This window comes from Falco naumanni, chromosome 4 (genome assembly GCF_017639655.2).
Source record: "Falco naumanni isolate bFalNau1 chromosome 4, bFalNau1.pat, whole genome shotgun sequence".
Lineage (NCBI taxonomy): Eukaryota > Metazoa > Chordata > Aves > Falconiformes > Falconidae > Falco > Falco naumanni.
In genome coordinates, this window is record NC_054057.1 from 13,644,163 (window position 1) to 13,670,372 (window position 26,210).

At 39.9% G+C, this 26,210-nt stretch overlaps 1 protein-coding gene across 1 annotated transcript; it reads right to left on the reverse strand.

Moving 5' to 3' along the window:
- Positions 1-190: 190 nt before the first annotated feature.
- Positions 191-25,368, reverse strand: KLHL7 (kelch like family member 7). The gene is made up of 11 exons (XM_040593813.1): positions 25,023-25,368; positions 20,679-20,781; positions 19,643-19,736; positions 18,383-18,507; positions 16,381-16,556; positions 13,552-13,726; positions 11,958-12,100; positions 6,490-6,730; positions 3,422-3,623; positions 3,047-3,144; positions 191-1,458 (listed from the first exon to the last, which is right to left on the reverse strand). Exons 1-11 carry the CDS (start codon positions 25,140-25,142, stop codon positions 1,175-1,177), a joined length of 1,761 nt encoding a protein of 586 aa, XP_040449747.1. The 5' UTR covers positions 25,143-25,368; the 3' UTR covers positions 191-1,174.
- Between the last annotated feature and the right edge of the window lie 842 nt (positions 25,369-26,210).

Here is a 26,210-nt window from a genome sequence, read left to right on the forward strand (position 1 = left end):
GGCGCAGCACAGACATACATACATAGTTTGTATAGTTTTCCAGCAGTTAGAAGATGTACACAGTATTGACACCCATAGCTTGACAAGCTGAACTACTTGGAAGAAATTTGCCATCATGTTGGCTGGAAACATTTACAGAACTATATGCTTATCGACCAGAGATTAATAACCATGTGCAACTTTAGAAGACTTATATAAAGTATCTTTAATGACTTGGTTCATGGCATTTTAAAAACACTCATTTTCAGGAAGAAAATCAATACATTTGTTGTATTGACTTCACTTTTCCATCCCTATTCCACTCTTTGCTAATGGTTTGGCATCCACAGTATGTACAGTCTGATGCCTGGGAAGATATATTGAAAATTAATCCCAAGTTTCCAACTTGCTAATTATAGTGCACAATTATCATGAACTTCCCCAACCATTCCCCAACCTCAGTATAATAAAAAAAATGAAAGTCTTCCTGTGAAAGCTCCCCAAAATGGCAAAGAGGTCACTAGCAAAATGCTTCTGTAATCTCTCTATATGGCCTGTTTTAAATTTATGGTCTGATAGGCAGTCATGCAAATGATGGAAGAAAGTCAGAGGACGAGGGCAGCTATCATGATGTAGGCAGCTGTATAACCTATATCCATTCCCCATGGGAACCTTTATCATACTGCTGCCCTTGCTCTTTCCTGAGGAAGAATCTTCATTGCATTCTGGTAAGATTTCTGCAGGTAGGTACAAATGAGAATATTTTTTGCTCATATTTCTCATGACCCAGTCTGCATTTACTCACCTTTATTAAATGAAGAATCCCTGCACCTTAAGCTCAGTACAGTGTCATTTAACCAGACATTTCATCTTCATCAAATGCTTTGAGTTCTTTCAAATAATTGGATTGGGTCTGTTTTTGACAAGGCCACACAAAGTTCTTTTAGAGGAAGATGCCATATGATCTCAGCTAGGTAAGCAGATTCTTGAAACACATCCCCATCTCTTAAAACAGACAAGAAAATGGGCATGACGAAATCCATGTTATATAATATGCTGTATATACAAATCGAAAGACTGCATCTGTTTTTCTTATTACTCAGTTTAACAAGATTCAGTAAAACATGGAAGCAAAGCACCAACAGCCATCTTTCCCCAAGTCCTTGAAGAACATCTCAGCATCTCCTACTGGTCTTCAGGTCTCTAAAGTTTCTTCATTTGCCCCACAAGTGTCTACAACACAGATTAAACAACTTGTCACTGGGAAAGCACGGACTTTGGAGTTGGCTATCCACTTATCTGTTTCAGTATTATATTCAAGAATGTGCCCTAATCGACCAACACCCTGAAAACCAGCCAGGACATAGACTATAGATCCCACAGCAGCACACTTCACTGTTACACCTTTCCATGGCATTGGAGACACCATCTTCCATTCATTCATCTTGATATCGTAATATTCTACGTTATCAAGGCCACCTACAAAGCAATGAAATAGGTAACTGCTTATTACATTATACTGTATGGACTAAATTAGAGCATACACATGCTTCATTAAACTTATGTCTTTATTTTCAAGGTTTAGATTAAAACGTAATCAGAGTAAAAAAACCCACCAAATATGAAAAAAGGTCACAGATTTCTAAACTAGCCATTTGCCCTTTTATAAATACAGAAACAGAGAAAAGTAAAAAGGAGACTGGAAGTGAGATGTGTTGTACAAAATTTCACATTATACACTTTCTAGACATTCTAACATGTTACTTCATCAACAGAACAACTAACAGTGCCAGATTTCTTATGGATTTGTAGCTAGTGACTAAAACCCAGGAATCCACCTGAAACTTCCCTATAGTATGGGCATTTTATTCTACAGGGGTCACCGAGTACCTTTACCTAAATTGGTCATTTACCGATAGAGGATGTCTCTCCATTAGGATCTTAAAATCATTGAACTTTGAAAGCCTAAGTCCCCTTGAAAAGGGGCCAAGGGCATCAAAAGTTACTAGAGAAGTGCACATTTTGTGACTAAGATTTACTTCTTTAGAAAATAGGCTAGTAATTGCACTGTAAAACGTCTACAAACATCCTGTTATCCTTATTTAACAATTTTAATACGAGTCACAGACTTTTCACTTCCAATCCTGAATTATTAGATCTGAGAGATTAAGAAACCTTTATATAATGTTGAGGTACAAATATTTCACCCCAGGTATAACTCTTCCCCATTGTATTACAATAAGAACAATTAGTCAGTCAGGCTAAAGAATCTGAAGAGCAAAATAATACTTTAACTTACTGGTTCAATAGTACACACTTCTGAAATGAGCATTCAGTGAATACATTAACATTTTGCAAAGGGGTAGTCCTGGCTATAACTGATTGATAAAAATGCATCTACTGACATTTTTGTATTAGAAATCAATCATCCTGGAATAGTTTTAGTAGCTAATTGAAATACAAGCTATATTCTAAAATAGCAATAATCTGAAACCAAATATTCCAATTACCATAAATAGCGATTAATAAACCTCATAGCGGAGAATTTTCCATTCTGAATTCAGTTAATTAAAATTCAGTTTTCCTGGATAAGAATGAGAATAAACTCATTATTCTAGTTTTAAAGACAAGGACACATGCAGATCGTAAATGACCTGCCTATGACAGTGAGTCATATTTCAAAACTAGGGCAGTCAAAGTGCTCATTTTTTCCACCACTTTAAAAAAATAGCCGACTAGCTTTAAGTCTTTAGACTGAAGTAACAAACAAAGTTATCTTTTCTCAGATGACTGGTTTAGCCATATTAACTCTTGCAGAACTGGGCTACTGTACAGGTGCATATCTGAATTCAATAGTACTGTCATTAGTACAAAGTATCTTACTTTTCAAGCTCTGAAGTGGGGATGTGAAAGGAGGAAGACAACAATAATTTGACAAAAACTTGACATGTTTTATGGTGCTGATCAAAGTTTTTCAGCTGAAAAGAGTAAAATTAGTTATTTGCAAAAGAAAAAAGGCCCCATGAAATTTGTGTGACCAGCTAGAGAATTAATAGAATTAAAGTACCTAAGCCGTTTTGTCCACCCACAGCAAATATTTTGTCCTTTACAAACACCAGCCCATGATTCTTTCTGGCTTCAATCATAGGACACAGCTCAGTCCACCTGGGGAAAAAGAAAACCAAACAAAACAGGAAAACTCACTATTTAGTTCCTAGAATAAGTATAAGATTCCTAGCATTAGGAAAATGAAATAACAGAAGAAAGCTGCTTAAGACAAACTGCCTTTTAAGTAAAACTACAAATAACTGATTTATTACTGCTAAACTCAGGAAAATTCTTTACGACATACAATCCTTCCTATTCATCTACACTTCAGTTACTTACAGAGCGAGCAAAGCTACAAGTGACCAAAAAGAATGAGAATTGATACAATGCTTACGTTTCGGTGGCTGGATCATAAACTTCACAGGAATTTAGGACTCTTCCAGAAACATTATTTCCTAGGCTTCCTCCGCATACATAAATGAGACCATTCGCTTCTACCATTCCATGGCTGCATCGCTGAGTCAGCATGCTAGGCTTTGTGTGCCAGCTTTCTGTTCTTGTGTCATAGCATTCAAATAAATACAGTGCAGAATTTCCTTAAAAAAAAATAGAAACCCACCAAAGTAGCATTAACTTCTATGGTTATCTTTCAAGAGAAGAGTCTAACAGTAATTATCAAATTGATGCTTTATTTGCTAGTTGTAAAGGGAAAGCTGCTTTCCCACCTCCAAAGCAGAACTAACCAACCTGAAGCTTGGGACTATTCAGAAAGTACATACTTCTAATTCTTTTGACTCTTGTTCCAAATTATGTAAGTAACTTTATAAAATTGCTATCCGTGTTTAAAAACAAAAACAAATTATGAAGATAATTTTTTTTTTGGGGGGGGGGGGGGGGGGGGGGCAGCAATAACAGAGATGTATATAAATTATCAATAACATTGTCATCATCTCATGCTACTCTCACTACCTGGAAATATATTTAACTTTCAGATGTGAAGATGAAACCAGCTTTGTAAACTTGGCACAGGTTCACGAGTCTTTTTCTCTAAGCAGTGTGACTTGCCCAATTCCCAGAATACTTGTTGCCTTTGGAATTAGATAGCTTGATTACGCCATAACATACAAGGCAGCTGCCCCTCACCATTTTACTTTCTTCCTGGGGACTGGCAGATACTTGTTTTCTGGAAGTACTCCTCCCTCAAGGGCCAGTAATACTATTACTGATTTCAAAAGCGATTTTTCTAATGAAAATAGATGGCAGCTTAAAGATTTGTGCTCAGGTAACTAGCTGAACCACAGCCAAAGCAAAGAAAGCTGGATGCAACTTCCTCAGTAAAGAAAGTTCTCCCATCCATCCTTTTCCCATTTGTGTCAATCGATAAATTCATCTAGAAGAGTTAAAGGTGTCTTCTCTTGTGTCTCTTTCTTTGGCTTTTTGCTTCTAACAAATGTGTCACACTAACAGCACTCGCTGCCAGCTGGGGCATTTGAACCCTCAAAACAGTGCTATGCTTCCAGACCCAAAATACAGGAACAGAATTCTATGAACTACACATTTGTTTACGCCTACCACGTAATTCTCAGTATCACAAAGACCTGTATATAGTGGGACATTTTTGCTTGATGTAAGTACACATCCTTATTGCTTTGAAGTTGTAGACATTCTCATCTATGGGAAATACAGTAGAACTGTCTTTAATTTTTTTAAAAAAGGTAAAAGCTTCTGTTTTCAGTATGCTGTCAGTATAACAAATATTTTTCCTGCACCTAATGATAGTGGAAGAATTCAGTATGTTTAGCTTCCAAACTCTGCTAGCTACTGCAAGAAAAAAAACCCAACAACCAGTACTCCCATCAATTCAAAAAGGGGAAAAAACCCCTGCTTTCTGTAATGGACTGGCATAGTAATTTGTTTTCCAAATCTCTTCAGTCTGTGCAAAAAGCAATGCAATTTTAGACGTCTCTACAGCGTTTTCTCCAGTTAATGGTTTCATGTAATTGCCTGCTCCAATTAGAGAATGCTAGATTCAGAATAGACAGACTTTTTCAAACAAGCAGTGTTCAATGGATTCCAAAGAAGAAAAAAGTACAGGCAAAATAAACTCTTATTAATTTTTAGCTCTTACTATTCTGTCCTGAGTAACACTTATGAAAAGCAAAGTGAAACTGGGCAGTAATGTGAGGATAGATTTAAAAGAAAACTCCCTAAATGACAATTTCCTTACAGTTGTGTTAACTAATTACAATGTATTAGAAAATAAACTATACAATCAAAGTTCGTATCACACAACCTCATGATCTGACATGTGAGAAACTAGGAAGATTTACAACATTTTGTAGTGTTCCAAGTTTCCCAATGCAGCCTTAGTTAAGCCTATTTCAAGGAACAGGAAAGGTGCTATTTCATATTTACCCACCAGGTGGCGGCCAGGAACCGTCTAATCTGCAGCTACCTTCGACTTCGGAAAATATTTTAGTAGTCGAAGAACGTTATCTAAATGTCACAGCTTCCCATTAAGTGACTTAGGAATGTTAAGCACCGATTATGACCTTTTTTTCCCTGTGCTCACCTCCCTCCGCACCAAGGCAGAACTCCAAAAGATCTAGAGAATTTCTCCGTGGCTACAGGATTTGGGGTGGGATTTTTTCTGTTTTGTTTTGGGTTTTTTCCCCCAGAACACAGCTTTTTCTGAAGCTCAGTATTTTTATGGATATAACATAACTACATTCCAATTTTTGGTTTGTCGATGATGTATCAGATTTAGACAAAATAAATTCTAAAATGTTGCATGTCACCCACTAGAATTTTTTTGAGAGAAAACATACCCCAATGGTGTGGTTTTTTTCCAACTATGATGAGTAATACCACCTAAAGACAGTAGTATTTCTCCATTTACTGAAGCAAACCAACAGAATAAGAAGCTAACAGAAGATAACCTCTGTCATTTGACAGAAAATTTGGACAGATTCCTTTACAGGGCCTGGCAGTAGTTTCAAAAGCTCTTCCACTTTTTTTTCCTTCTCAAAAAACCTCATTAGGGCCAACATATGTTGTATTCAAGGAATGCCATTGTCAAATGCAGCTATTCTGGCCATACATCATAGAAAATTTTAAATCACTCAAGTTCTGTGGATTTATAGAAGTAAATTAAGAGCAGCGTGGGACTCCCAAAACGTATCTTTGTCCCTAGTTAACTCTTAAGAGCTGCAGCATACTTTATGCTCCAGTTAATGTAAGTATTAATCATTTCAATCATTGAAACCATTTTAGCTTAGGAAACAGAAATTGGTTGTTGGATTGTGGGGAAGATAAAAATCCTAAATATAGGAAAACAAACTCATTAGGCTAACATGGCAACGTGCAGTTTCTTTTCAACAGTCATGCAAAAAACAGAAAACTTTCCAGGTATCTTTGTTTGTGCTTTTTTTTTGTTTGTTTTAAAGATTTTTAGTGTCTTACCCACTTCTGAACCACCAGATGTATAAATTTTGCCCTCAGCAGCACAGGCTGCAAGGCTATCTCGAGGTGTTGGAGGTCCTAGCTTGGAATACCAGCTATCCTTCACCACATTGTAGCAGTCCATTCGCTTTATAGGGAAGAGCTGGGAACCACCCAAAATATAAACTACGTTGTCCCAGAAGACACAAGCTGCATCCCTGCGCTTTTCAAAGGGACATCGGATGTCTGTCCAGCTGTAATCCTGCATTACAAAGAACAGGTAATGTCTAATAGATTATAACACTTACCTGCACAGCGAGTGTTTTTCAAACAGAGCTTTTCATAGAGATTTAGATATGGTCAGTTTTAAAGTTCCTTTTCAAAATAAACACGAATATTGTTTGTTGAAGAATACTCCTCAGGTGTACTCTTGAAAAATTCTTAGACACAGACAAAGTTAGCTGCAATGAACCACGACATCATGAATTTCTATTTCCTCATTCCCTGTGTGCACCCAGTACAGCTTCCCTGAAAAAGTTTGTTTTCTTTTTCCCCAACAGAACTGACCTCTTGCTTCTATCATGCCAGAAACAATGCATGCGATCAATAAAGCAGGATTGCATTTTCTTTTATAGGAATGGAAAAAGACATCTTACACATTGTAACAGATTCTTTCTAAAAAAATAAAATAAAATACAGAAGGTACCAAACAAAGGCAATGGAAAAAGAAGGTAATATCCAAATTGACAAGCAACTCAGTTAAAAAGCTCTGATACATACTTTATTACCATGACAACCAGAAGCTTATTTACAGAATTTACAAAACACAAATGATCTATAGCTATCCACAGTTGATAGCATGAGAAATACGGTAATGCTCCATCACAAATACTGGCAGTCATGTTGCCTAGAAACTGATTTTGCATGGATTGGCAAAATCAGCAAGTATCAAATATGGGCAGGAACACTACCCAAAGCCTTAAGAACACCAAACTCAGCAACTGATGGCAGACCAGGATAGCATACAGCACAAGAAACACTTCTTGAGTAATAGCATCTGACATATTCCATGAGCATAGTTTGTATCCTATACTGAACAGGAAAGTATGGGACCTTAGCTGTTATCTGTGCCACCTCAGGACGGTCTAGCTCAACCTGCTGAATAACCTTCATTGTAATGGTTCACACAAGACGTTACATCATTACATTTTCTTAGCAAGGACATACTTCAAACACCTTGGTCAGTGAGGAAGAACAGCGACGCCTACATGGGGGTTCAAAGAAAGAGAGGCAGAGCATGTTATAGTCCAAAACATCTTACAATCTTTTCTTGTAGCATCCCCCATATCAAGAAGAGCTGGCAGGTGCATGTGGCCCTTTATGGTGAGAAACAGGTCCTGGGGCATCCTAGAAAGGAAAGCCATACTACAGCATGGCAAAATAAATAGCTGCATAAATCTTAAGAAAATGTCTTACTGCATTGTGCAAGATCAACATATTTTCTAGCTCAAACTTCTGGCACTTTTACAAAAACCCCTGTTGTTTTCCTTTACTGTTATAAAGGGCTGTGATCGGACACACTTTTATGGCTTCAGTTCATAGCTACCATTTAATCCACACCTTTATCAAATGAAAAGCCATAATCTGAGCATACTCGGCAGTATCCTCTTTCAGCAGAAGACGGTTTAGGTCATTCTCTTGTAATGCTCTTCAGCATTACTCAGCACCATGTAGAATTGGTTTCACTTTATGCATTTATGTATTTTACACATTTGAGAATTAGGCAGAAGAGTTGCTTTACGCCACAGTCAAGACATACACAGACTCGGGCAGTGGCAAGCCTCATTTTTGGGGATCTGAGTAGGGAAAGACAGACCAAGATAGGTACATGGTGACACTTTCCCTGCTGATCTTTGTTTTCAACAAATTGTGAATGCAGGACACCAGAGGCAGAAGCTGTACCTTTGTATTTAAAAGCTTTTGAAAGGAGTTTTTCTCTTTCATGAGTTTATTTAATGACTTATTAAAACTATCTGAACTTCCTGTAGCCACAACATCCTGTGACAAGAACAGCATGTGTAATTATGGGCCATGTGAAAAAGTACCTCCTTCAAAGACTTTCTCCCTCATTTTCAGCTGATACCTCCTCTTCCAACTTTATCAGGGAAAGCAGCAGACATGCCTAATATAGACAACCTCCCCACTAATAGCTTCTTAACTACAGCTCTATCACTTTATAAAAGGTATGCTGGTTCCTGTAATCATCAAGAACTAACATTGCCAGGCATCTGTTTTTACTTGTCATTGCTGAATTCTGCACTGTTAAAAAGTTAAAAGCTTCCAGCCATTTCTGGTCACTAGAGACAGCAAATTCAAAAGAATAAGCTTATTACTGCCTCAAAAATCTCAGAGTCATGTATAATTTTTTATCAAGAATTCATAAAACAAGAAGTATTTTATTCCCAGCTTGGGGGGAGGGGGGGATGACACTCAACTTTTTAAAAAGCATTTTGTGGAAAATTCAGTGAGAAAATTCTTCCCATGAGCATTAATAGGACATCTAGGATTTCTAGTACTATTTGGAAAACAAACATTTCTACTCAAAACAGTGCCAGATTGCTCCACAGGTTTCATGCCTCTCTGTGTCTGTCCTGTTGCATCAATTTGCTCTCTTGATGAAGTACATGCATCAATAGAAATACCAGTTACAGTGCAAAGACAACAAATATAGACTTAAAATAATACTGCTAACAGTCTCAACAAATAACACTATATGCAGCCCACTCGTATTTAAAGAACCCTTTTTGACAACAAGGAAATGAAGATCAACAATAGACTAATTTTGTGTGCAAAGCAATCAGTGAAAATTGAGGTTTTTTGCACTAGACTTACAGTATTAGAATTATTGACATTTATATCACAACTGAGAATATATTTTCATGAAAATCCTAACTTTTGTTTTAAACTGTTTCTTTTGCTGACATAAGAATTTAATTATTTACTTTAATTAAAATCAAAAGTGAAAGACTAGGTCACTATTGAATCAGTTCAACAGACACAATTTCAATTCTTTCCCAAGGTCCTAACCTTGCAAAAGTACACGCACAGCCTTAGTTCTCTACTCTGACACTCCTATCACCTTGTGATGAGACTAAAGCGAGTTAAATGTGACACAGCCCTTGCAGCATGGAGCCTTACATACCACACTTATTTTGCATGCACACGATGCTAATTCAACAGGGGATCTGGATCCTTGGTTGTTGCATTTAACAAGCTACTGTCACAGTTAAATAAAGATCAAACTCAGATACTCAAGCAAAACATCCAGAAAGGGACCTTTAAATAGCTTAGAGTTGGAAGTGAAGTCAGTAAGAGCTATTCAACAAGACAGGACAGGCTAGCTAAAAATACTCAAGCAAGCATATAAGCACTAGGAAAACATTCAAGGAAGACATGCTTGTTAGAATCAAGATGTCCAGTTACCCACTTTTTTCCTTTTCCTTCCCTGTCCTTCCCCCCCTCCCCCATTAACCCACATGCAAGGTCATAAAGCTTGATCAAGAGGCAGTTGTGCAAAGTTTTCTCCAAACTCAATTCTTTTTTGGTGTTACAGCTAGACAAATAGTCCATGAAAAAAATAAGCTACTTTATCTGATGCTTTATGTAGACTTACATAGATACGGCTTTTTGTCCACTAAACAAATTTCTTTGTAATATTATAGTTTACGTCTGACTGAAGATCACCTAACTATATACATAATTTTCCTTTTAGATGCAAGTCTTTGCCTATCGCTCCCACTCAGCATGCACTGAGATTATTAGTTTTCAAACAGGATTAAGTTTTCAGAAAACACACAGTGACAACTGGATTGGTGTGTTATATTAATTTATAAAGACTGATAAAGCAACAACCACTGTCTTTTGAGTTCTGACCACTGATGACGTTAGGCACTTATGGAATTTAACCTATCAGTTAGGTTGGTAAAGAGACCACACACACAGTATGCTGATAATACACTGCCAATTAATGACTGGGACAATAAGTCTCAAAGCTAGTTTCCATCCTGCCTAAAATTAGCTTTGTTCCAACTTAAGTAACTGGAGATTACGAGAAAGACACTTTGATCTGATTTCCTTCTAATAAAATAAAGGCCAGAGCATACCGGGTGAATTACAACTTGTTAAAATGCCAAGAACAAGTAACTCTTTGAAAAGGACGAATGCCCCGATCAAAGGCTTCCCCAACTCAGACTTCAGAAATAAAAAGAATTATCTGCTCTGTTCCCCTCGCCTCCTTGCCCCCAGTTGGAGTACTGGGTATCTTACTTGAGTATGTATATGGAGTAAAGGTGGTCATTATTTAGGAATTTGGAATTCCCAATAAAAATACAAAACTGGTAGTATTTTCTTCCCCAGACTTGAGCGGTGTGCTCAAGAAGGTGTCTTCAAGTTTATCTTACATAAGGGAATGTGAATGCTGAGTTCAAAACACATCCCAAGGGCTCATTCATTCCAAATTTGGTTTGACAGGGCTCATACTGACTATAAAGTTTATACAGATAACACATAAAACTGTTTGAAGTCATAACAAGCATTTACTATGCTCAGTTAGAACAACCACATTTTCTGCAACAAAATATTACGTCTGTGATCTCATAACTTGAAGAGCCCTGATGTTTATGTTGCAACTTTTTTCTGTATAACTGCATGTGCTTGCCTGGTAAAACAGAGTATGGATGCATGCAGCTGGTGTTTCTAGACCATCTAGTCTGCACAGCTGAAACATACACCATCCCTGTGGTTTGATTTTATTCAGGGAACATGGAAACAAATTTCAGGCAAAGCTTTATTGCTTCCTGTAAATTGGCCATCTAAGTTTTTTGTTGTAGAAACTCATTCTTTTCCACTTACGTAATACTTTGTCCCAATTCTTCTCCTTATTAAGAACGATCAAAATTGTGAACCATTGGGATTTAGGAGTGGTTGCATATTTATAATAAATGCACTGAAAAACTGCCTTGCACTCTAAAACTGGGTTCTATGCTAACATATCAGCCAATAATTTAACTTGTGCTAAAAAGAAATTGCTTTGTGTTATTTTCTGAACACATACGTGCATGCACATGCATACAGACTTTCATATATTCCTAACTAATTGCTTGATGTTTCAGTGACCTTTTATTTCCCGATGGGGGATGCACATACCAATCAATTCTCAACTCAGACGAATTTATCAGAACTCCGTATCTAATGTTGCCACTAAACAAACACATAATCACTCTATTCAAAATGGAGTATTACACCTAGGTACACAGATTTGAGAACACCTAATTGACCATACTCTTCCAACTGCATACCCAAGAGGCAGGGAATACATCCTTCCTAATACCATTTTGTAGATCATTACGTCTTAGTTAATATCATCAGCAAATAAAAACCAAGTAAGATCACAAACAGTGAATCTTAATGCATTCTGAGGTAACGATTACCTTTGGATTAAAATATCTGCAGGACTGGGGCTGTGAGCCTCCAAACAGAGCAATGCGATAATCATGTTTTTTTCTTCTTGGCCGTGTACCTTCCACTAATTCTTCTCTGTCTTCTGGGGAAAGTAGATGGTATCGCATCCCACCTGGAAGGAAGACAACAACTGTTGCAGATCCAGTGCTGCTTATACATGGAAAGAGAGGTTTCAGAGGCGGAGATGGGGAGGGAGAAGGAAGGGAAGGAAGAGGGGGAAACCAAGTTTCTACATTACACCTATACAGCTTTGATTTAAAAGGGAATAATGCACAGCAGCACATGAGGATGGAGGCATACACCCAAATTTACACCCTATTTCAAACAGCCTGCTCCATGTGAAAACAGGACATGGATATAGACTCACATTATACACCAACTGATCAATCAGCTCACTTAGCCAATATTAAGAAGCAACTCAATTTGTTGTATTGAAACGGGCAAAAGAAAGCAAACCTAAAGAAAAGGAATGGCAGGACTAGGAGCCTAAAGCGGACAACACTAACATTAAAAGAAGGGATTTGATTCCAATGAGGAGTCAGCCATGCCAACTTCCTCACCCCTCAATTTCTGATTAACAAGGAAGGCATCTCTAGTACATTGTACCTCATGAAATCCCCTCACTTTTGTTCTCAGCTTGACAATGTGAAAATATTAGTTACAATTGGTATAAGAAAATAAGCATTCCCCTAAGCACTGCAAAGAATGCAAAAATATTAGTAACATTACAAGCCACTAAAACCAGACAAACGAAACCCCTTATTTCTTAAGCAATCCACCCAACTCCATGTCACACACAAAATGTGACTGAGATGTTCATGATCAGCAAATACTTACCAACGTACAGTTAATTTGAATCTTGCTCATTGAGACTGAAGGAAAACAGTTGTTTACTGTTTTTTAGATCTACACTAAAATGAAGCCAACTAGTTAACTGCTACCAAATTAAAAAACATCTTTCTAGAATATTTATTAACATCTAGGCTTTTCTTTCTTACATGATAAAATTTCTCAGTTGGTGTCTAAAAATAAAAGGGAAGCTTGTTCCCTACCTCATCTGCACCTTGAGCATGCAACTGTCTGTAGGCTCAATGGTCAGTATGTATCATGAGATAAAAACAGCACAACACATGCTTAACATTCTAAATTGCTTAGGAAAGCTTTATCGTAATTAGAATTTTGACATACAGTATTTTTTATTAATTCACATACAAATATGAACAATATCAAAGTTACCACTCTGTCCCAAAGGCACACTAACACTTCCAATTACCCTAATGACTCACTGACAAAATCTCCATTCCATTACTTGTCATGAGTTCATGTCACTTGCTAGGAGAAAAGAAATTAAAGTCATAGTCTGTTACATAAAATGGGGTTTATTTACATGATAATCTGCTAATCCAACTTCAACTAAACACAGCATCTTAGAGGGAACACAGTCAGACAAATTTAATACGAAAATGTTGCCAAAGCATTTTAAAGCAAACAATCTTCAAAAATTCCACAAGCAGTTTTTAAATTACACAGAACATTAAAGATTTCAGCTAGAGGTCAACTTACTGATCACCATTTTAAGGCATTCTGGGTTATCCTGAATAAGTGGTTCAGCCTGAACTGTTTTACTTAAGAAGTTCTTTGATATAAGAGGAAATCGGACTTTAGCAAGAATATCAACCATGTATGGCTGGCGATTTGGCTCATCATACTTCAGCCATCTGACTGCTGCATCATAAACCTTAAAAGAGAAGGAAAGAAAAGGATAAGGAACATCACCACACAGTAAGACAAATAACTAAACCTTAATGCTCCAAATTGATTCTTCTGCCTGTTGGAGGTTAACTTCTACTAAAATACGTGGAGATCCATCATTATCTTCAAAAAAAACCAAACCCCAACAAAACAACTAACCAAACCCAAAAGAGACAGTGCTCAGAAATAAAGTAAAACAAATGCAAAACCACAGAACAAAACGCACCTACAAACTTAAAAAAAAACCCAAAACCAACAAAACCAAACACTACTACTGCTATTTAACTTTTTTTCTCCTCCAAATGGAAAGCATGAATCTGCAATTCACATTTATGTGGATAACCCCTGTACTACCAGGTTAAGTCTAATAAGCTTTGAGTTCCGTAACATAACACAGGTAATACTTCACCAGAAATGCCAAAATAGCATCTAACTGATGCAGTCTCCCGAGCTGACAAACCACTTCTGTTATCAAATCATAGTGTTGGGGATCCAAATATATTGCTATAGCGTGTCTTGGGGACCATTTAAATTAAAGGTTTTAGCTGCAGCCTACCATAAATTTACCGTTCAGAGAGCCTCTTCTCTCTTTCCCTTTATAGGAAAAGATAATAGGTTTTCTTAGGGGTCAGGAAGGACAGAACAAGGAAGGTAACGAAGAATCTGATCTATTTATGATTATCCTCTGGGTCAGGAAGGAAGGAAATGAAAATCCAGCGTTACCTGTGTACTAAGATACTTCCATACTGCGCTCAGACATAGCAAGCTTATCTACTATGCTGCCACTTCCAAGTCAGCACTAACTTCATTACAAGTGATAGCACAGTCCAGACATACTCCTGTAGCTGAAACTGATCACAGTTATCAGTGGTAAGTGACCAAGATATAATGTGGAAAGATGTTTAGGGTCAGAGTTTGAGTTATTCAGAAGCACTGCTAAACCACCTCGGTTATAATCCTGCAAAATGACCACAGAGCAAGGTAGAGTAAAGAAATAAAAAAAAAATAAAATAATTTAAGGCTCAATTCTACCAGCTAAGGAAATTCAACAGAATGACTAGGACAGGAACACTGTATCCCTTCATCAACAGAAACATGACTTGCATACAGGAAAAATAAGACAGCTAGTAATTAAAGCTACCTTCCTTTTTTTGCTAAGTGTAAATATGCTTATACTCTTCGGTGTAAATGTCAACTTTCTAGCAGTACTCCTGAGAAATAAAATTCCTATAGTATCACTGGCAAACTTCTGCAGTTTCATACTGCACGCTGCCACTATCTTAAAGGAATTTTAATGATGCCATGCTGCCTACACAACATTTCTACCACTGCTGCCAAGCTAAAGCATGTCATCCTACCTTACCAACAGAACTTTAAGAATGTAAATTCCAAAGTGTCATTTTGGCTGCAAGCTAAACAATACTTTCAGCTTTGGGAATGTTACCCTGTGACCTGAACTTCTCCCAGCATGTGGCAAGAACGCTGAATTTCGACATAATTCATATTTGTACTTGTAACCAGCCAACTAACGTATTCAATCACCTGATATTATCCCCCACCCTTCGTAATTCTTATTTTCAAAGCTTTTTACTGCAACAGATACATTGAAGAAAACACATTACTTCTGTGAAAACTAAACTTCAGTCAGGAAAACACCCATTTCTAAGTGGATATATATACCATCTTGGCTATGAGAGCCCTCTGTTACACTTCAAAGGTATTAGTCAACTCATAATGACATACCCAAACAAACTTAAGTTACCTAGTTCAAGCACCAGAATAGTATAGCTAGAAAGGCAAGACTTCAGTTTGTTTTCAACAGATTTGACCCAGCAGCTACAAACATCTTGCAATCACCTCTTCAGTCTGCAGTGCAGACACCTATAACTCCTAGTTTCCCGCAGTAGGAAGAACAAGCTGGCGAACAAGCATTCAGGGCTGTGCTATAAGCCGAATCAAGTTTTCCAAATGGGATAGCTGTGAATGTCATTTCCACCACAGGTTACAACTTCTGAGTGAAACTCCAGGCTCCTTTCAGCCACCTAAACTTTTTTGTGTCCACTCCCTAAATAAGTGCCTTCCACCAATCCATCACCATCAAGGCATCAGTGTTTAGTTCATCTTGCTTCCAAACCCCTCAATTTTCCAACCTTTACTTGTGTATGCATACATTTCTATCAGAAGCAACTCCTCTCTGAAATGGGCTAAGACCATACTCAGGTAGAGACATGCAGACAAACAGTGCAGTTTGCTTACTACTTTGAAGTAGTTCACACTCACTGATAGCACGAGCCCCAGTCTAGGAGCAGCTGCTCCAATACATCAAATTAATTCAGCTCAAATACTATGGAATCAGAAGCTCTACAGCTATCTCAGAGGAAACCGTTCTGCTTCCTCCCTTTATGACTTTTCTTCGTAGCTTGCTGAAACAACACATACAATAACCACACTTGAAATATGGATATTCATTAATATTTGGGTTTGACCAAGCTAGCATGCACCTTTTATTCTACAATTTAGCAACCACTGTTGGTGTGCATCATATACTGTAGGAACATCAGAAATGAGATCCTTTAAACCAGTTCTTGATTAAAAAAGTGAAGTTCAATGCTCTTAGCTGGTATGAAACAGGGATCTCACCTGGTCTTCTGCTCTCACTGTCAATGTATCTTGGTTCAAGAGATGTGTCACACGCTTGACATCAAGTTGAAGAAACTCATCTGTCTTGTAAACTTCAGTGAAATGCTGATGGATAAAGTCATCTGCAGTGGCTTTCAGTTCTGGACAGTCTAGGCATTCTGCTAACACGCTTATACCTATGAAGGAAAAATTAAGGAAAAAAGACCCTTCCAAATCTGAACTGCAATTATCTTTAACGTATTAAAATAGAATACCATTACTGTAATTTCAGTGATACTTGCAACCCCAGTTTCATGTTTATTACCATGCTGCTTTTCTGCTTTTTCTTCCTCTTTAAACCACTTGCTGTCATAACTCATCTGCAACTTAAGACAAAGATAAGCACAAGCTGCTGATCCCCATCCCTAGCAAGCTAACTGGAGTCAGACTGGCAGCACTTGCTGTAGTAACTATCTCTCCAGCACTATTTCCTCACTGTTTCTTTCCCCATTACAAAGCAGGTAACAGTACCTTAACCAGGTCCGAGCCATACTGCAGTAACAAAATCTAACCAGAACAGCTTGAAAAACTGGATCTGGGCTTTCTGACCTCCCCATGCAGCAGCAGTCACCAACCAAGCCCAATTTCCTACAAGAGTCACAGTGAACTGAGACTTTTGTATACAGGTAGCACACTCAGCTGCAGACCAACATAAAAAAAGTAAAGTTGATGCTGCTGCAAGGTCAGAAGGTTGGCATAAAGGTACAAATAGCAAATGCTACTGAGAAGCACCGTTTCCAACCTTCCCATTAGAAACCAGGTAGGCACAGAGCTTTTCAGCAGCAACTTTTCTCATCATGCTACAGTCTTCCTCCTCCTATGGAGGAGATGGCAAGTGGGATAGAAGCAATCACCAACCCATGGGCTGCAACTAGTCTGAGCTGTTCCAAGTAATAAAACACAATCCAGAAACACAAAATCCAAGTGTCTAACCTCTTGACAAAATGTCAAGATATTGAAAATAAGCCATGGTTTCTTTCAAATACACTTTTTCTTAAGCGAGCAGTGGACTTGCCTACAAGTCCACAAAGAACACATTTCAACTTGTAAATAAAACTTTGAGGAAAAACTGATTTAATCTTTATCTCCCTTTTTGCTATAGATTAGCAACAAAGCTTGCAAGTGTTAAGAGACAACAATAGTTTCCTAGTTAACAAAAACCACACAGGAGGGAATATGACTCAAAGCAAGTTTAAGTGGCATTTTCCTTAGAAGGCAAAGTCTTTCTTCCAGAAATTGTATCACAGCCACAGCTGTGCTGCACCAGTGTCAGTTGAATCATTGTAATTCAGATATTCTGCAAAACATTTCAGATATCATAAACATCTGTAACATGATTCAGTTGTTAATAGAATTAAGTGACAAATGTCAATAAGAAAACTTATAAACAAGTTTATCTTTATTCTTTGATTAAATAAAGTGCACCAAATCTTAAGCATGAAAAAGCATTTAGTTCTGCTTGTTGTTTACCTTTTTATAACACCGAGTTCACTTTAGGGCTACAGAATACACTAAGTATTAAACCTCCCCAGATGACATTCATGGATTTCAGTCAAAATGAAGAGCAACTAAAACCAAAAGTAACCTAAACTTATCCTGTTCATATTTTTAGAAGATATGCTACTTTTGTAGAAATTACAACTCTACCAAATCTCCAGGTACAGTAACAACTGGAAGCTTCACTTTACTAAACAGCTGAGGTTCTCTAATCAACAAGAAGCTCCAGGGTGCTGCCAAGCTGGGGTGAGACCTAGCACAGTTAGTGGACCCTGACTCTGGTGAGACAGCTGCCAGATTATTTTATCTATGGCAAGGAACCACGGTTCAGATTGAGTGAAAATATTTTTACATGCCTGCATTTAGACAAATATTACTGTCTTTTACACAATATTGTCTATTTTTCAGAAACAGCAAAATTTAAAAAACCATCCAACCAGTAAATTTAAGTCTGCATTTCTCTTACCAAGACAATTGGATGCATCAACTTGTTCTTTTAAGAAGTCCACACACATTTTCTTTACAGGTTCAATTTGATATTGGTTTGCTGCATCTAGTAGAGACTGGACATTATTGCTGTTAACCGAGATTCTGCAAAACAGAAGGTATAAAAATTAGCGTCACTAAAAATACCTGCTGTTGTAGCTAAAAAGCAACTTACACCAACTCACATAAAAGGTAAAATTATTTCTCTGCTATTTAGCCAAGAATCTTTCACATACAGTCTGAAGACACAACCTCTGTTACATGATCTCTCCACATTTCTTTCAACTGCCCTCTTTACTGAGGACGGGCAAGAAGTAACCAGTCTTGGATTCTGAAGAACAAGCCTCTGCAGTACCATACTATTGCTTTCATTTGTGTGATTAGCCACTTTCACAAAACAGAAAATGAACAGAACCTTTTTTTTCTCCTAGTCCTAAACAGGCATCAGCAAAATCTGTCAAAACTCATTGTCGAGACTGGTCTGGCTGATTTACCTAGAATAGACAAGCAGAACAGCCAGTCTGGCAGTGCTTCAAGAGAAGGCAGAGCCCACAGCAAGAGCCTGGGCACCAGGGGAAGTAACCATATGGCTGGGGGCTGACACTGACTGTTCTCTCACCACTGATGGAGCATGCAAGATTCCTCTCAAAGAAAGAAGAAAGCCTTCCTAAGGAGACTTAATCCCACTAGTACAAAGATGAAAGGCCTGCTACCCATCAGTCATGAAGTACTGTTTACAATCCTAGTCAACTGCACAAGCTCTGTTTAAAAAAAACAAAACCAAACAACACTAAACACATGGACAACCTGAGACAGGAGGGAAATGCTGTTCACAGAACAGTTATCCACCCTGCCTGTCCTGAGATGAAGGCTTAACTCCTGGAAATGATTCTGTGCAATAGATACCACAGCTATAAAGAGAAACCCTGCTGATAATCAGTAAAGGCCTGAATTTCAGAACAATGGGAAATACCATTTGACTCCAACACGTATGACAAAAGCCTGAAGTGCTTTGAATTGCACTCTGGATATGACTACCACTCTCTTTAGACTGTACGGCTTCCTATGACTAAATAAAAAGGAAAAGGGAAGTAGAGGGTCTAGTCACATCAGGCTTTAAACAAAGTAAAGAACTGTAATGATAACAAAACTGATGAAGCAAAAAGCATTATTTTAAGATTTTTATCAATTACAAGTGGCACACTTTCTAGAAAGTGTCAGCTTTACATAACAAAACTACCTTGCAGTATAAGCAAACTCCACGAGCTGTTCAATAATGTCAGGTTCTGCATCTTTTAGCTCCACTTCAAAGGACTTTGATTCAAGCATATTTGCTGCAAATAGATTAAAAGACAAACTACATCAATAAGCCACTCTAGTTATTGTACATTTTGCAAACAGTAGAAAGTAAAGTGATTATACCAAGTGGGAACCTGCTAAAAACTGCAGTTGATTGTGGTTCTCCCAGGATTACTAGTATTAGCAAGTCAGGAAAGAAAGGAGGTAGCGAGACAAACAAGGTAACTCGTTGTGTATACATGCTTGTATTACGTAAATTATGATAAGCTGTATTCAACAGAAAAGGTCATAGATGCTGTTGACTGCAGTGCAGACTGCCAAGTTAGCATTATTAGAAACAGAAAGCACACACTGCACTGTCGAAAGCTATTTCCACATTCAAGCTGATAACAATAGAGACAGCTTCGAGCTCCCCACATCCAGACACGGCACTGTAAGTTTGCCCGCAAATGGTTACAAACAGACCACTGGAAGGCATGGTTACTTTACTTCTACTCTACTTTAATGTGTGTTTTATAGCATAATAATTTTACAGTTCATGGGGTAAGGCATACAAAAGTAAGACAGATACTACATAACTGAATTTGTAAAGACAGCATAAATGCAAGAATATTTACACTTCTAAAAGCCTGTTTCATATGTGGGAGTGCCTAATAGTGGGAAGCAATGAGGTGGACAGATTCTGTCATGGGAGTAAAAACTCCCAATTTTCAAGTTAAGCGAGGGAGACCAATACAGTGTATGGGCCCCAATTAGTAAGAAAGCTTACATATGAAGTAACACTTGACTTGACCAAAAAGTAGTTAAAGCAAAAACGAAGGGAACCGTGAACAGAAATTAATGGAAGGACAACACAAAATGAGGAAATTTTCACTTATCCATGAAATTACTCCCTTTCATAAAATAAACAGCTTGTCAGCCACAAGTCTAATAGGACATCATCAGGAAAGCTTATAAACAATTTTGAAGAGACTTACTAGTAAACATCAAGTTAAAAAAATGACTGGCTGAAGCAAGCACAACACGGTGAGCTGGGATCTTTCTTTCTTGAACCATAAGAATGACATCACATAGCGTTTTCTAAATCAGAGAAAAAAACAGAACAATCAGCATTTTCAAAAATCTTTCAACAATATTTCTTTAAAAACAGCTTACGGAAATTCATTGCTTTTCTTAATCCACACAAGAGCACTATGTAATAAAAAGGTTTTCTGAAAGTAAAGTTAAATTCAGTAATCTCGAAACTAGCAAAGTTCGGTTTACCCATGAACTTGTACCTTAAGGATGGTCACAAGCAACATGAACTCTGATTAAAGGTTTTCCTGGGGCATTCACATCAGTATCCAATAACATAGGCCCTGCAACATCTATCAGGGGCTGCATTTATATTACACTCTTTTCATCCATCAGTGGCTTTCTTCTCTACTTTGCTGTTGGTTTTCAAAAAACCTCATAGGAACCTCGTATCTGGAGATAGCCATCATGTTGCCCAACCAGAGCAAACTTGGAAGTTCAAAGCATTCAATGGAACATTCTGAAGAAAACTGATCCCCCAAAATACCACTTCTATGGAAGCGTTTGACCGGTAACACTGGATAAGGGACTAACTTCCAGACAAAAAAGTATTTTTATTTCTCATTTGTTTTCTCTTTGTATGTAAGCGGTTAGTTTCTCCCCTACACATACACTAGAAGGAGAAAGGAAAGTGACAGAATTATAAAAGTTGTCAGGAGACACAAGAGGAAAGGTGTGGAATTGGGATAAACCCACATAATTTTAATATATTCTCAAAAAGTATCCTTTCTAAGAACATACTGCCTGAGATAAATGCATACCATACTACAGTTAACATATTATACCAACCTCTTCATTGGGAAAGAGAAACCAAGCAGCACTGCTTCCTAAAAACAGGAATTCATTTTTGACTACCACCTTATGTTCATGGAGCTACCTTCAGAAACACCTACCTACACCCATCCCAACACTAACCCCAGGAAAAAAACATTTCTACTGTGGGAAGTATATATGTGCTTAGAACAGGGTGAGAATGTTTTCCAAATAGAGACAATATTATCTAGGTTACACCTCACAAGACTGATAAGCCATATATACAGCCTCATCAAATAAACCTATTTTTTTAGTTTCTTGAAGGAAAGGACATTCAGAAGCATGCACTGGACAAAAAATATTTTTTTTTAAATGTTCTAATTAGAAGTCTGATGGAAGGGTGACATACAGCTTCCTTTGCACATCTGTAGCTTTAAACCATTTAGGACTGAAACAACAACAAAAAAGAGAGAATTTGAGAAAAGTTTCAGAGGAAATCCTTTTAAATTGTCATTCCTAGTACATCTGGTTCAAAACAAGCATTGGAAACTAGCAGTACAAGATAGCAAAGCTTGGCCACAGGATTTTATGGTAAGACTTGCAACTGTTGCTTGAATTCCACATTGCATTTTTAAGAATCATTCAGTGCCTCAGCTCAGCATCTGAAGCATCTCTAATATTCTACAGCCTCTCTGGGTGCAGGGAGAAATATTTGTTAACCAAAACAGACCATTATTTTAATTCCTTTCCCTCGGATGTTTCTAGGTGTGACTGTTCCATTTCAACTAATGCTCTTCTGAGGATTTCTGTACTTCTTTCCAGAAGGTGTCACTGAGTCACCTCAATGAGGCAATAGATGACTGGCGTTACACCAACCAGAGGACACACCCAAACATAAGCTTGCATGAGGACTCTTCATCTTCCAAATAACAGGTTCACCAAGACCTTGTAACTCCGTCCCAGCTTCATTCTCGATTATTTCACTCCTGGCTAACCTCCACTCAGCTGCAAAGTTTCAACAAAGGATTTATGCACATGCTGTTGAATAGCTCTGTAAAACCCCAAAAGATGTAGGCCATCTCGTGTTGGAGATGAGCAAGTCCTCCACACACTAAACACACTTGCCCCCAACGTCTTACCAGTAAACTATGGACACACCTCCATTTAGTAAACTCTATAGATTTTATAGATGCTGCCTCTAGATCCCAGCACACACACAAAGCAGCCTCTAACATTGGCTGTACTTTCCAGTCAGCTCATTTTCCTACAACACTAAACTAAAGCAGATAAATAGCTAGTGCTCCACGTGCATCTTGCTAGTTCCCTCACAAGAAATTCTTAACTCTCATCGTATTTAGGTTTTATAACCACAGCATAGTTCTTATCAAAATAAAAGAAGAAAGAGCTGCCTGTAAATCCTTTTAAACTTTAGCACAACTAATCAGCTGAACTAGTACATTTTCCTCTGGCCCCTGCTGACTTCCTAATTTTATCCTACATAATCACACACACACCACACACACACCCCACCACTCCCCCAGTAACAGGTAACCTCCTCTTACAAACAACTCCTAAAAAAGCATGAGTGTCATGAATTACACAAGAATTTCTCGACCAGTCAGCACTGGCTGGGATATGCAAAGCCACCACCTGCAGTCAGATTAGATGTTTCTAGGAACTCTTGACAGCAGGCAAAACTCAGTTGTACCTCCCCAGGCATAACAGATTTTGAAATTTGAATTGGAAGTGCACACACAGATTTCACAGCATTTAATCCTGATCCTCTCTCTCCCTATTTAGAGTAACTTATAACTAGATGATAGTTGGCACTATACTACACTGAAAGACGACGTACTTACACAGACCAACAATATGATGCCACACTGGAGTAGTGACATAGTAAAGCACTGCTATTTTTGCCTGTGCTAAGGGGCTGTACATATATGTAAGGGAGGGCGATATTTCCTCTGCCTACTTACAAACCGTAACTGCATCTGGCATCCCCTTGGTAACAAGGGGAGAGAGAGGTATGAGCTAAACTGTCACGAGCAGAGTTCTGACCTCAGCTACACTTTGGAATATGTTTACCCAATCAGAATGGAAACAAAGCCTACACTGAAATAGCAGATCATAGCCTTTCCCTACCTGAAGCCACTGAAACCTATTTGGTTTTTTAAACATAGGAGCTTAGATGCATGAAATGGTTTATGCAGACAACACAACTGATGGCGTACTAGTGAGAGAAGAAGAGGGCCGAAGTGCTAGAGAAGCAGAATCAACACTCTGGTATCACTTGCTAGGCCAGGACCCCTGACTGCTGATAAAGCACTAAAAGCTGGACTGAGCCTTTGGCAAGACTAACACTGGGAGACAAGCTGCTAAACCCCAGAAGATCCAACACACAACAGTGCCAAGTACAAAGCCCCCAAATGTTCTCGAGCAGCTGGCTTCAGGGTCAGCTTTAATTCTGGCTCCACATCACTGTTTTTAAATGAACCACAGTACCACAGTCAAGCCAGTTCCTCCTCCAAGGAGAAAGATTTCTTCGTATGAAAGGAGCTACACGGATCATCTTTCTGCTCTTGTACCAGAAGCCTTTTAAGAAAAAAAAGCACTTCTTTCAGTTTGAACAGCTCAACTGAAACACACTTGCATGATTGTAATTTTAGTTACCACTCTTGCTTTATTGGTAAGTGGAAGGGTGATATTTTGATAATCATTGACTATTGACCTAGAAGCCAATCAGCCCAGAAGTTCAGAATTTGTAAAGATGAGGCCAGTAGCCCCCCACAGTGCCACTGGCTGCCTGGTGTTCAGCATGAAGCACAAGAAGCGCTACCTGTGAGACCAAACCATGGTTCCATCCATCCCTCTCCTCCTGCTGCAGCTTCACTACACCCACACTCCGCACAGGGGTACACAGTCCATTTGTTTACAGCTCCTGGTTAAAATGCTGGATCACCACGCTTAAAAACCAAACTCCCCTCAGGTTTCTGTGGTTTCTGTTTGGAAAGGGCTATGCGAATACTCTGAGTGGGGAAATTCAGCCGTCAACTGCAGCTTAACTTCTGCCCGACTGCAGGCAAGATACTACAAGATAAGGCAGCCGATCCGCCGCGCCTGCCGCCTTCAGCACCGACAAGCTGCTGCAAGTAAAACCTGAACTTGTTACGCCTGCCATGTCGGCCGGGGCTCCGGCCCGCAGCCGGCCTGACGCGGCGGCACCGGCCCGCCGGGCGCCCGGGGCGGGGCTGCCCACCGCAGCCAGGCCCGACAGACGGAAGCCCCGGGCAAAGCCTCGCTCGGCAGGCGGGCCCCGCCCGCAGGGCAGCGCTGACCCTGCCGGCGGGCGGCACGGTGGGGCTCGGGGCTCACACCGGTGTCTGCGGGCGCCCTGCGAGGCGGCGGAGCCGGGTGGCCGCCGCAAGCCCCGGGCCCCCCGCCGCGGCCCGCGATGGAGCCGCCGGGCCGGGGGGAAGCCGCCGCCGCTGTACCTGCTTGCGCATGGTGTTCATCACCCCCATGAAGCTGGCCAGCAGCTTCGCCTCCTCGCGGGCGGCGAGCTTCTTCTCCGTTTTCTTCTTGCTGCTCTTCTCCGACCCGGGGGTGGCCATGCTCCCCTGCCCTCACCGCCGCGGACAGCGGCCGCCCGCCACCCCTGCCGGGGCACATGCGCCGCCGAGGCGACGCCCGCCAGCTGCCGGGCGGCGACCAGCACCTCCCGCCGCTAGGCACCGGGGAGCGCGCGGGCTAGCGGGGCCGGGACGTGCACCGCTCCGGCGCTGCCCCTGCCCCTACCGCCCCGCCGACACCGCAGCGACGCTCTCCGCGGCGGAAGCCGCCTTGGGCCGAGGGGCGGGGCGAGGCGCGCTGACGCCATCGGCCGGCGCGCGGCCCCCACGCGGGATAAACAAAGAGCGGAGGGGCCTGGGCGCGTCACGGGGCGGGCGGGGGGGGGGCGCAAGTGTGTGCGCGCGCTGGCGGGGCCGGCCCCGCCCCCCGCACCACGCTACCTTGTGCGGGCCCTTGGGGGGAGCTCTGGGCCCTGTCCCCGGAGGGGCGCCCCGAGGCGCAGGCCTGGGCAGGCTTTTAGAGATCCTGCGGGGTCTGGGGGGCGGGCGGGGCCTTCACCGCCTTTGTACGTGAGGAGGGGGCGGCCAGGCCCCACCAGCTCCTGCCTGGAGGGCCTCGGCCTACCTTGACAAGGTGGCAGCAGGGCCCAGCCTGACGTGAGTTAAGGGGAAACCGCTTCCTTCTCGGTGGCAGCAGCCACCCCTCTTCCAGAAATAGCACATTGGCCAAGATACTTGGTGCTTCAGTCTCTGTTTTTTGAACAGGGTTGTGACAGTCAAAGCTGCGGTTTAGTGGAAGTTTGCCATTTGCACATTTGTGTGGTGTTTCCAATTTTAATTCTGCAGGTACAAGGTGTTGAACAGATTAATGCAGTGACTTGAAGGAAGAGAGATGCATGACATAAAGTGAGGTTTTGCTTTGTTAAAGGAATGAGCAGCTTTGTTTCTAATACAATGTACCTTATAAGCCTTAATAAGGTGGACTTTGTTGGATATTCTGTGGTTGAAACACTCAGCCAGCTACAGCTTTACTTTCTATATTTTATTATATAACCATAAAAACTAGAAATCTACAACTGTCTTGCCACCATAAAAGCCTGAGAAAACTGG